The sequence below is a fragment of the Zootoca vivipara genome, chromosome 14, assembly GCF_963506605.1.
Source record: "Zootoca vivipara chromosome 14, rZooViv1.1, whole genome shotgun sequence".
Taxonomy (NCBI): Eukaryota; Metazoa; Chordata; class Lepidosauria; order Squamata; family Lacertidae; genus Zootoca; species Zootoca vivipara.
In genome coordinates this window covers 14375328-14388492 of record NC_083289.1, presented here as the reverse complement: position 1 = coordinate 14388492, position 13165 = coordinate 14375328, and the positions used below count along the sequence as shown (strand labels likewise).

The window sequence follows — 13165 nt, the reverse complement described above, 5'->3', positions numbered from 1 at the left end:
CCCTTCCTCAGCAAGCAAGGCACTGATGTGAAGGTCACTAAACAGGCAGTCCCCCGGGGCTGCCCTTTTGTGTGCCATGGGGGACAAGCACAGAGCGAGCTCCTAAGGACACCAATAATTGCAGGTTAGTCTCTCGCTAGCTTTTCTTCAGCCTGTGTGCCATGCACCTTAGCTGTCCCTCTAACAGTCCCGAAACCCCTTGGCTTAAGCATACAGAGGAATTTTCTCCCTTGGCTCATTCCCACTGCCCTTGCAGTCAGGAGGCTGGCAGGCCGCTGCAGGGGGGGGGGGAGACGAAGGCCAAAGTCATATCTCATTCAAAGTAAGCAGCACAACACCCCTTCCCCACTTTGGAGGAAAGCTAAAGGGGCTCTTACCTAGGGGAAACTGAAGAAGAGAAAAATCTTCTTGGCCTTACAGGTTGAAACCAGGGCTTAATTTGACTTGGGGACCTGAATGTAATGGCAGGAAAAGGCTCGCCTCTGAAATATGCAGGTATTTGCAATGAAGTGCCTTGCAAAAAGGTAATCTCCCAGTCCCAGTAGGTTTGTGTGTGGTGCGTTCAGCATCGTGGAAATTTCATCTTTCTTTCTTATGGAAAAAGCAGTTTCCACCCCTTATTGCTGTGAACGTTAACTTGAAAGGGCATGGTCACTCGAAGTTTCAAAACCCAGATGGGGGCTGAATGGGATTTCTAGTGAGAGGTGAGCCTAGTTTTTTGGTGTTCCTTATAATTAACAGAAACAAACTGAGCCTGCAATCCTATGCTCCTTACCTGAGAGCAAGTCCCATTGAATTCCCTAGGGCACATGTATGGTAGTATCTCAATAGGAATTAGGAAACCTGTGATAAATTTATTTGCAGCTATTTTAGAATTCAGCCTTTCCTGATGCAGAATTTTAGGCACCTTGGCAACATTATTCTATACTTCGCAGGGGCTTAAAGGGTCCATGCCCACATTCTCTCTCTGTATATAAGGTCTGGATAATTGTATGATTATCACATACAACTTGCTTGTAAGCCTGGATTTTTTTGTTTTATGACTTGTCAAAATAGGCGATACATAATATTTGTATCTGTGCCTATACCTGCCGTTAAAAAAACAACAACCAGAAATTGGCAAGTTGCCTGTGTGAGTGAGATATAGTTTGGAACCCTGTCTCCACTATGGTCCTGATCTGGGTATCTCTTTCTTCCCTCCCCTCGTGGAGCTACAATTCCCAGAGTCATTTAACAATCAATCCCTCTTCACAGGGAGGGGCATCGGTGGCGTAGTGGTCTAAACCACTGAGCCTATTGGGCTTGCCGATCGAAGGTTGATGGTTCAAATCCGTGCCAAGGAGTGAGCTCCTGTTGCTCTGTCCCAGCTCCTGCCAACCTAGCAGTTCGAAAGCACACCAGTGCAAGTAGATAAATAAGTACTGCTGAGGCAGGAAGGTAAACGGCGTTTCCGTGCACTGGCTTCCATCACGTTGTTCCTTTGTGCCAGAAGCGGTTTAACCCCATAGTCACCTTTGACTGAACTTAACCATCCAGGGGTTACCTTCACAGGGAACTCTGAAAATTGTAGCTCTGTGAGGGGTTTAGGGGGGGTCTCCTAACAACTTTCAGCACCCTTAACAAACTACAGTTCCCATAATTCTTTAGGGCAAGCCATGACTGTTTAAAGTGGTTTATCAGCACCTTAAATGCATGCTGTGGGTGTGGCTTTTGTTAGTTAGTCTGATGTCATTGCTCCTGTTCTGAAAACTGTGCTTCCCCACATTCCCCCTCTATTACATTACTAGATGAGTTTCAGTCTGGTCCTTTGACTCCTGAGCACAATTCTTGGCTTTTGTCTCCTTCCGAAGCTTCCTATGAGTCAGCTGTGACACAAACATGAGTTTAAAAAAAACCCTTTGCACAATGTGCATGAGAAAATGTTTCTGGTGTGCTCCCCCCCCCAAAAAGCTCTCAGAGATTGCTAAATTCTGTACTCAAAGCCAAGCCAAGCCCTAATCTCCAGACAGTTAGCCAGAAGAGCATCTTGCCACACAACCTGAATGGGCCTTGTGGAACACGCAATAATTAAGTTCATGCATCTCATGTCTAAATCAATTTGGATCAAAGATTAAGGACAGGAGCAAGGGAGCTTCAGAGTGGGCATTTCAACAATTTATTTTCATTTTGACCTGAAGCAAAAACAAACTCCTCTAAAATTTATGTAAGGCTAGCATGATCTTCAGTTTGTCAGATCTGGCTTCTTGCCCAGCTCAACTGTTCTTCAGCAAAGTTTGCTGACCTCTTTGAATCACACGTTTCTGTTGTAAAGGCATACACCTGGCGTGTGTCTTCCCTCATGACAGATCCTGAGAAATAAAATGGAGGTTCTTAGGAGCAGCTGAAAATGGCCTCTGTAGAAATGTCATTGTCCAGAGGGTGAACATGTGCCTCTGTGTGTAATCTGTTTCCGTGACATCGGTACAATTTAAAGTTTCTATTAAAAATAATTTCTCTTCACGGGAACTCACGGGATCATTTCACTCATGTATCTGCTTGAGAATTAAGACATTTGTCCAAGGACACAGGCAAAGAGTGGAAAGAATAAACCACAAAACTCTTGTTTGGTATGATTGGATAATTCCTTTTGTATACTAGGGTTTTATTCAGTAAGAGTTTCCACATTTTGATAGCCTAAAGAAAATCCAATAACTTTGCTGACCTTTAAAATTTAAATCATGGCCTGTTTAACTGTAATCCATGTGCCCAATTTGTTTGTAATTAGGAATATATCTCAATTCAGGCTGCATCTCTGGCCTGGAAGAGACTATGAAACTTGCTAGCTTGTAGTTTTGCATTAATTGCCCTTTTCAGGCAAATTGCTGTAGGAAACTCCTGGGTATCTTTCCCCAGCCTAGTAGACAGTTGAGGTAAGTTGATTACGTGTCGCCAACATGTCTGTAGCCTCTGCTTTTAGAATAAAAAAAAATTGGTTTAGCAGCTGATAATTTCACAGATACACATATTTCCAGAATGACTTTCAAGCATTCGCGACTTTGCGGTTCTGCCTCACTGAGGGATAGCATGAACTAAGTTCAAGGTAATTAAAACCTTTTATACCTGCAGAGCAACTGGACCAACATCGGAGTGCTTTGTTTCTGGAACTGCCAAGATGGCAGGCTTGGTGCGATGTGCTAGCAACTCTTCATTGCCCTTCCTGCTGACATTAAACACAAGGACGTTCCAGCCCTCAAATGGACAACGCTCTTTCAAAACTTTCCCTACTTTATGGAGTGACCAGTCAGCAAAAGGTACAGTGTGTCCTTGAGTGGCCAAAAACACTTTTCTCATACTGATAATATGAAAACGAAAGCCTCTTTTTCTTCTTCCTCATCTTCCTTCGATGGCATCTATAATGAAAAATATTGCCATATTTCCAAAACTGATAGCATCACACAGGCCATTGACAGGGACCATGAAAAGCATTGGGAAATTCTTTTCTTGAGGGCCTAATATAACATTTGACATTCAACAGTGGCTTTTAGCCCAGACACCGAGGTCCACTTCCAAGGGTCTTCTGTCAGTTCCCTCACTGCGAGAAGTAAAAGTTACAGGGAACCAGGCAGAGGGTCTTCTTGGCGGTGGCACCTGCCCTGTGGAACACCCTCCGATCAGATGTCAAGGAGATAAAGAATTACACAATTTTTAGAAAACATCTGAAGGCAGCCCTGTTCAGGAAAAGTTTTTCATGCCTGACATTTTATTATTTTTCATATTTTGCTGGAAGCCGCCCAGAGTGGCTGGGGAACAAGGAAGGCACAAAGGTCGACATTGGTGGGTAGGTAAATGGTGTTTCCGTGCGTTCTGGCTTCCATCACACAGCGATTCCTATTTATACACTTTCACTGGAGTGCTTTCGAACTGCTAGGTTGGCAGGAGCTGGGACAGAGCAACGGGAGCTCACTCCGTTGCGGGGATTCGAACCACCGACCTTCTGATCAGCAAACCCAAGAGCAGGCATCCCCAAACTTCAGCCCTCCAGATGTTTTGGACTATAATTCCCATCATCCCTGACCACTGGTCCTGTTAGCTAGGGATCATGGGATTTGTAGGCCAAAGCATCTGGAGGGCCGCAGTTTGGGGATGCCTGCCCAAGAGACTCAGGGGTTTAGACCACAGCACCACTTGCGTCCCATACCCATGACCTGCTTCTGTCATGGTGTTCTGTTGCACCAGAAGTGGTTTAGTCATGCTGGCCACATGACCCAGAAAGCTAATGCCGGCTCCCTTGGCCTTGAAAAGCGAGATGAATGCCTCAACACCATAGTCACCTCTGACTGGACTTAGCTGTCCAGGGGTCCATCTTTACCTAGTGTCCCATTAGCCCTTAGGGGCTAGCCTCCAGTGTCCCCTACAATCTTTAAGCCTAGTTATCTTTTCTTTCCTCAAAGAGTTTAAAACTGACAAAGATGAAGCCACCTCAGTCCATTTTCCCAGCTGGGGTTTAATCCAGCTTCAGTTTCCCCCCTCCATGTTCTTTGGGTCTCCCTCAGGGAGGTGAACATGACCTGTACAAAATGCCAACCGCAAGAAATATTTCCTACCTAGGCAAATAGGTCAAGCCTGTACTACCTTGTGAAAGGACTGCCTTTAACCCAAAGGAGATGTTTGGAAAGGGGGGGGGGGTGATGTAAGGGATCCTTTGAGGATTGGATAAAGTATGAGTTGCTAACCTTTGGGGGCTCATTTGGAAAGCTGAAAACTGTTGTCAGCACCAACACAAAATGGCCGTCATGGGGCCATGGCTAGTTATGAAATGGCTGCTGTTTGCTAGTTACAAAGAACAAACGACTTTCTCAAGAAACAAGGTGGAACTGGGGCCTAAAGCCCAGAACACAAAGCCACTGTACTGTACCTCACAAACAAAACATGCATTAAATAATTGGTCTTCGGCAGGCAGGTCAGGACTGACTACTGAGTTGCAGCCTGATCTATGGTGGGTCACAACACCAGCACTACTACTCCACAAAAAATATGGTTTAAAAAGCAAGAAACGGTTCCTCAAATGCATGTTGAAGGCAGGTCCTGGGTCTTAAAAGTTTGAAAGGAGCTGCATTACATACTGTACTATTAGAGAGGCAACTGGAATTTCCCCCCATTATTTATTGGAGAATGTAGGATATAACATACATCTCAGTCATCAGGGTTTCAGTAACATTACTCCGTGATTCAGCCAAACTTTGTTCAAAGACACATGACATTTAACAGTTCTCCAGTGTAATCTGAGTTGGGTTTCTTTGCAACATAATAATCAGGTTCGTTTCTGAACTCCACATTCTTCAAATAGCTTCCTAAGTTGTGTTTTTGGTCGTGGTTACTTACTTGGTAGTCATAATTAAAAAAAAGAAAACAGATGAAAACAGTTCTGCAATGGCAGATAAGGCATTTGTTTTCTGACAGGGAGGGTATTGATTAATGGCTAAGAATGGAATTCTCATGCTTTAGAAACAAGGGGGGAAAGTCTTCACAGAGTTCAATGGTCAATAGTGATTAATAGATTATGACAGTTGCACTATTTATAAGGCTATCCTACTTTCTGAGTGCTGATATTAAATTTATGCCCTTTTTTATTACCAATACGTATCCCTCATTCTGTATCCTGGGAGGGCTCTCCAGATATTGCTGGACTCCACCCCATCAGTCCCAAGCAGTATGGTCAGGGATGATGGAAGTTGTAGTCCAACATTGTGTGGGTTAGGGATGTCAGGGAATTCTGAGGAAAACAGAAATGGGAGCAGAAATTGCCAATGTTTACTTATTCGCCTCATGTCTAGAATGGAAATCAATCCAGCGAATACAATTCATATTCCCTGTTGCTGCTCTCAGTCCGCAAACAATATGTAATTGATTATGCTTCCCGGCAGTTTGCATTGTGTTTCCTTTGCATTTAAGGTAATGGGATAGAATAACACAGTGACATTGTAATTTCACTACAGCGCATAGCAAAGTGAATAATGTAGTTTTTGGCAGAATCCCAACTGTAGCAGAACAGAAACAGTGTTGCACATGATGTGTGCAATGTGGAATGGAAACTATTGTAATGCATTCTTACGGCTCTAATCTAGATAAGTCCATAGTACTGAACAGCAAAATTCTCCCACAATATTGCTGAATCCAGAGGCTCAACCATGTTCGACTTCCGAAATGTTAAAAAACCGAAAATAAAAGGGCTGTCGGCAAAGTGAATGGTGAAAATGTAAAAACGTGCTGCGGAAGCCGTTCGACTCCCGAAAATGATTCAAAAATGGAAACATTCACTTCCGGGTTGTCGGTGTTTGGGTTCTGAATTGTTCGACTTCTGAAGTGTTCAACAACTGAGGTTCCACTGTATATTTAAAGTTACTTAGCATAGTTTTGTAACATATCTAAATAATAGATACGTTACAAAAGACCTGGGGTATAATCACTATTTTTCTAGAAAAGGAGGTGCTGGAACTCTCCATGATCACCTCCCTTGTTCTCTTATAATGAAAATGGTGGCTACCAGAGAGTTCCAGCAAGTTCCAGACGAAAAAAAAAAGCCCTGCTTTTAGCATTATAAAACTGAATCGGCAAGGAATGAAGCCAGCAGTCAGCCGCCTCTGGACATTGTACAGGTTATCAGCCCTGGCTCTCGTTCAGATGGCATGATGTGCAATGAAACATACAAGAGACTCATTGCCAAGGTTTACATCAAAGGAGGAATTCATAAGGTTTACTGAAAAGCCGTGCTCTGAGTGTTCTGCTGCCAACTGATACACCAACTTCATGTGAATGGTGTTTTTTTTCTATAGAAGGAAGGTGAACCTGAGGGGGGGGGCCTCTCATCTGTTCAGTGTGGGGCAGAATGTGTAGAAAAGTAGGCATATTTGTTTCTTATGGCGAAAGCTGTGTATTCTCTAGGATTTTATTTATTTTATTTTTTAAAAAAACACCCTTAAACGTCCAAGAAGAGCTGAATTCTGCGACCAGTGTAAAATTAGGCAAATTTGCACAATTTCTCTTTTTGAGTGTGCTTTATTTACTATGCAATTTCCCCCCAGTTTGCATCACTTATTCCAGTTTTCAGGACATTGAAATCCTTTCTTCCAGCCATTGGTCAGCTGCCCCTAGTCTGACTTCTGAGATTTCAGCAGACCTTGCTTACATACTTTCAGGTGTATATTTTGCAAGCTTTAGAGCTAAGTACTTGCTCATCTTTAAAAAACAACAACAACTAATGTCACTGTGAAATGTTGGAAGGTATGTTGGTTTGAAAAAAGGGTCTCTGCAACATGAAAAATTCCATCACAGTTAGATCAATAGCATTGATAGTAACGCCAATATTATTGTGGATCCTGTCACTTTACTGTGTACAGTTCAGAAAATGTTTAAGAGAAGTACCATCCACTAACAGCTTGAAGAATTGCTTTCCATTTCCTGAAGTTATCCTTAGCCAAAAATCTCATAGCATTTTGCACTTATTGCATACAGAGAGGTCCTGGTCTTTGGGCAGTTGATGCAGCTCAGCCTCACAGTTCATTCCTCCCTCATGCCAAGGATGGAAAGATCTGTCATTTTCAGTTTCCCCCCATCTTAAATTCAGTTCCCCACATTTTGCAGTGATTTGCAAAACATCTTTAAAAAAAGAAAAGCAAACCTTAAAATGTAAACATTTTTGCAAGCAATTTCTCCTAATATAATGTATTTGCCAAACTGTTTTCACCAATACCTTCATTTTTATGCACAATTTCCCCTAAAATATGCATTTTTGTAAACATGCTTACCGGAAAGAATGAATCACTAAATTCGCAGAAGTGTGACTTTTGAAGGATAGCTATGTTTGGGTTTGCATATTGCATCGGAAAGGTTGTTAAATGCATACTACTATAGATCAAAATTCTCCCTCGCACCTTTTTTGCTGCAGTTTTTGCTTATTTCAGAAAATCATTATTATTATCCTACACTTGGCCATGGCCAGAAATCAGAAGTTGCTCGTCGGCCAATTCAGGTAGCTCATATAAAATTGCAAGGAGCCTTTCTTTAAGGTCCAGGGATTGTTCTTCACCTGTAGCCTGCTACAGAGATTAATGCTTTTTTTATAGTCACTCTTCTCTGTTTCTTATTAGCATCCAGTTTACATATCTTGTGTCAAGCGCTGGAAGCCATTACCTTTCAAGGTCAGACCCAAGGGCGTGCCTGCAGATTTTTCAAATTATATTTGCGTCTCAAAAGAAATCAGTTTGCTTCGAGGGAAAGTGAAACAAAATAATGTGATCAAGGTAGTGTTTTAAGGATTCCTTTCTTCATTGTAGGGGGTCTCCCAGGTCCGGTTTAGGACTGTACTGCATTTGCTTGTTTTTCACACCGGAGGGCCTGTGTGCTGGAGTTGTCGGACTTAGACCCACATTCAAAGTCCTGCTTGGCCACAAAGCTTATTAAGCATAACCTCATTCACGTGGGGTTGCGGTAATGAAATTATGAATGGGTCTGTCAGGAGTCAGCCAGCAATAAATCACACGGAGTAAGGGAAGTTAGCTCTTTATTAGAAGAAACAAAGTCTGCTCACGAGTGCCAGGCCTAATGAGTCCAGCAACTCTTCTTGGTAGGTCTTACACCTGTGAGGCAGTTGTAGAGCCTGCCCACAGCTGCCTAAGTCTCCCCCAAGTCCTTCCCAATCAATCTGAGACTGTGCCAGTGTGCCTGCCTTTGCTCCTTTTGCTTCATACCTCTCATGGTCCTGGAAGACCAGGGGAGAGGGGAGCTGGTCGCAGCAGAAGTGGGAGACATGCCTGCTGAATGCCTTCTATACCATGAAGCTAGTGCCGGAAATTTAGAAAAAAATCTTTCTGTAAAAGTTAGTTGATTATCTCTGATTGTAATGTTTCTATTTGGTTTTTTATTGTATACAGGATCCCAGGATTCTTTGGCTTCAAATATATTGTGAGTGCATACCTTTAGCCATAGCCTTTCAGGAGTTCTCACCTATGCTGACTTCCCTAGTATGCTAGTGGAAGTCAGTTCTGTCCCAGGCGGGGGACAGCTTGCCGGAACCAATGGCTAAGCAACCACTCACATTTGTTGTTGTTGTTGTTTAGTCGTTTAGTCGTGTCCGACTCTTCGTGACCCCATGGACCAGAGCATGCCAGGCACACTTAAAACACTCACATTAGTTGTATGTAAATAAAGCTGTGGCCAAAATAATGCCAAAAACCTTAAACTTAAATTCCTGTGTGATGTGTGAGTTATTGGGGAGATTGTCTTGGTACCTCGACACACAACAGCTTCATCCTGCAATTTACTTGCTACAATCGGGTAAAGAATAAGGAAACAATGGCATACGAAATATTCTTTAGTTTATGCTTACAAGAACAGTAGTTTAGCTTTTTTTTTAGCATGTTCCAGAACATGATTTCCCAATGAGATAAAGTAAGCAAAGAAAAAGTCAATTTAAAACAAGAGTTTAATGACTAAGAAGCAGGGTTTGGAAATGTGCAGTGATGGCTTTGTAGTAGAGAAATATTGGACAACACTATGTATACACTAACTGATTTCAGACTTGCAGAAAATGTTACCCCAAATGTCACACTGACATCGTAATTATACAGAGAAGGGAGAGAGTTGTAAGAAAATAAGCACGTTGCTGGTTGGTAAGGGAAGATGATAGAGCAGAGGTCGATATGCCAAAGCTCTGAGAGCTGCTTTATGTTTTTACTAAGGCTTAATGCACACAACATGGGACGCAGGTGGCGCTGTGGGTTAAACCACAGAGCCTAGGGCTTGCTGATCAGAAGGTCGGCGGTTCAAATCCCCACGACGGGGCGAGCTCCTGTTGCTCGGTCCCAGCTCCTGCCCACCCAGCGGGAAGGTAAACAGCGTTTCCGTGTGCTGCTCTGGTTCACCAGAAGCGGCTTTGTCATGCTGGCCACATGATCTGGAAGCTGTACGCCGGCTCCCTCAGCCAATAATGTGAGATGAGCGCCGCAACCCCAGAGTCGGTCATGACTGGACCTAATGGTCAGGGGTCCCTTTACCTTTTTAATGCACACCATACATTTAAAGCATATTGCTTCCCCCAAAGATTCCTGAGAACTATAGTTTATACCTTACAGAGTTGTCAGCATCATCATCAGTGCTATTTTTCAAGAAAAAGAGGTGCTGGAACTCACCATGAATGCCTCCCTTGTTCTCTTAGAACAGCAATGGCACCCACCATTTGCGGAACTGAGTTCCGGATGTGCTGGAACCGAGTTCCGGTGAGTTCCGGCTGTTAAAAAAGCCCCAATTCTTCTTCTTCTTAGATTGCTTTCTTTACGAAAATGACCCAAAGCGACATACAAACAAAATGTACACACTAAATCTAAATGCACAACCAATAAAAAAAACCTTTCAAAAAAGCCCTCATCCATACAAATAAAAAAATAGGTCTCACAGATCCTGCCCCACTAAAAGAGGCTACAAGTATTTGAAACCCTTCAAACTAAAGGCCCAAGTAAAAAAAGAAAGTTTTTGCCAGGCACCTAAAAATAGATAAAAATGGCAACAGGTGAACCCCAGCGAGGAAAGCATTCCATAAGAAGGGAGGCACTCAAAACAGACTTCTCCACAGTGGCACCTTATTTGAAGAATCCCTTTCCCTTCGATTTATGACTGGTGCTGGTACTGCTATCATAAACACACCTGCTTGCCTTGGTGTTTAAAGATTTTTAAGCTGTTTCATCAGCTTGCCCTGTTGTTTTAACCGCTTTAATTCTATTTTGTTGCATTTTTATTATGTGTTTTATAGCTGTATGGTGTTTTGGGGGCTGTATGGCTGTTTGTTATATTTATGCACCCTAGATGAAGGGCACATTCTTAACATGTTTTCAATAAATAATGAAAGGTGGGAACTAGCAAGGAAACCGCCCTTTGGAAATGGCTGTTCACAGCTGTGTTTCTTGAGGGTTTAAGTGAGCTTCAGTGGGTCTGAAAATATCTTTAAATGTGCTATGGCTAGCAAATGAATTTGCATCTGAAACCCCCTGTTCTGTTTTCCTGCAATTTATGTAATAGTGACTGGTATCGATATAGAATTTTGACATGAAGCCCTAAATGACTTAGCCCCAGATAATTTACAGATTCTCTGAGGTCAAGGCCATCTTACCCTTAGGTGCTAGGAGTGCGGGGCATCTGGGCGCCGGGCTCTCAGGGGTGCCAGGCCGAAAGTCCGGGGCTCGAGAGTTGAGTCCGGGGAAGAGACTGCCCTTCGGTCAGAGAGCCACGGCGGGCTCTTCTGCTGGCGGCTCTGTGCCATGAATTCAGGGTCAACCAAGCCAGCGAGACGCTGAGACGGCCGGCCAGCTCCGCCCTCCTGAGCGCCTGGGACTGGGCAACCTGGGGGGGGGGCGCCGAGCTGATCTTTGCACCCTGGCGCAGCATATGCTTAAGACAGCCCTGTCTCAGGTGTTAAGATCTGCAGAGGAGAGGCCCTTGTGGTAATTCCTGGGGTGGCCCAGGAGAGGACCTTCTCTATAGCAGCCTCTAAATGTGGAAATCCCTCCCCAGAGAGGCACATCTGGCACCTTCATAATAAAGTGCCATGACACTTGAGGTCTACATTTTTAGGACCTACTCTATTCTTATGATTGTAATTTATTTTACACTGGTGAGTAATAAATAAAATTGTTGCTGCTGCTGCTGTTGTTGTCATTATAATTATCACCACCATCATCATTATTATGTTACTCAAAAGGTAGGATGTGGCCGTGTTTAATCTTTAAATCCTGCCCCTGGTCTTATGTTTCCATCTTCAACCTGCATGTTGGGCAGACTCTCCAAGTGTCCCTATTTTCCAGAGATGGTCCTGGATTTTCAGAAGCCGTCCGAGTTTCTGATAGGATCCCAGAATGTCCCACATTCTCTTAGAACATCCCTATTTTTGCTGGAGAAATGTTGGATGGTATGGAGTTATGAGACCCCCTGAACCAAGGAGATAAGTAACTATACAACTTTTAGAGGATATCTGCAGGCAGCCCTGTATTGGGAAGTTTTTTAAATACTGTATTTAATTTTCTATATTTCTATGTAAGTTGGAAGCTGCTCAGAGTGCCTGGGGCAACCTAATTAGATGGGTGTGGTAACAACAACAACAACAACAACAACAACAACAACAACAACAACAACAACAGACTAGGACGTCCCAGTTTTCATTGGAGAAATTTGGAGGGTGGGTTGTCTGCAAAGAAACTCCCAAGGCTTCTTTGCATACAATTGTTACAAATAATTGCAGTTAACGCAAACCAGGGGGTGAGGGTGGGGAAAACTCTTCTTGACATCACTGTCTTTTAATTTTTTTATCTCTTCCCCACCCCCACCCCCACTTCAGGAGTCTGAATCCTAGACTTGTAGAGTTAAGGTTGTCTCGTCATTCCTTGTGGCCTCCTCTCCCACACCTTTTCCCCGCTCGGAGTAAACAGCATGAAAACCTTTGTAAGCAGCATCCCAGCCAAGCCTTTTATAAACTAAACTTTAATTTGTTATTCTTTTGGCATCCACCAGAGTGTTCGTGTGACTGTGTGGGTTGGCTGTGGAACTGAGCACTGCAAAAACTTTCAGCGGCGGAATGTCTCATTTGGCGGTGCTCTGTGTCACTAACCAAACACACACAACCCCACCACATGCATGTAACCCCGTGGAGGGCAATCAGTGGAAATGTTTGGTGTGAGTAAAGAGGGCTCATTGTGAGTGAGGTCTTACAGAGTCGGCCACTCAATATTAGTAAAGCTTTGGAGGAAGAGAGAAGATCCACTTAGTTTTTTCACTATAACTGGGACAGTTACTGAAAGCAATAGGAAATGGGGGGGGGGGGAAGATATTTTTCTAGCTTTTTCTTCCTAGTACGCTAGAGAGAACAGAGAAATGAGGGGTACTTGTTACAGTAAATACAAACCTAGAACCATGGGACATCAGTGTCCTACCTTTATGCAGATTTGTCTGTCCACCCAGATTCTCCCCACCTGAAACTGTTTTCCTGGCAGGGGAAGGAAGGATGCTGAAAGATATCTGGAATAGATGAGACGATATATGACTGGAAAAAACTGTAACATTTCACTTGTGCGTATGAAAGAGCCAGTAAGACAGACAGCTGCTTCTCACTAAACACAACTTTCTCTCCTTGGAATTGTGTAGA

At 43.4% G+C, this 13165-nt stretch overlaps 1 protein-coding gene across 1 annotated transcript in view; it reads left to right on the top strand.

Annotated features, from left to right (window-relative positions):
* The window catches only part of LOC118092866 (NAD(P) transhydrogenase, mitochondrial), a 62495-nt gene continuing 49330 nt past the window's right edge, over positions 1 to 13165 (top strand). The window contains exons 1-2 of the mRNA XM_035131505.2: positions 1 to 124; positions 3106 to 3290. Coding sequence (XP_034987396.2) covers positions 3152 to 3290 — 139 coding nt within the window. The 5' untranslated portion in view covers positions 1 to 124; positions 3106 to 3151. The remainder of the gene's footprint in view (positions 125 to 3105; positions 3291 to 13165) is intronic.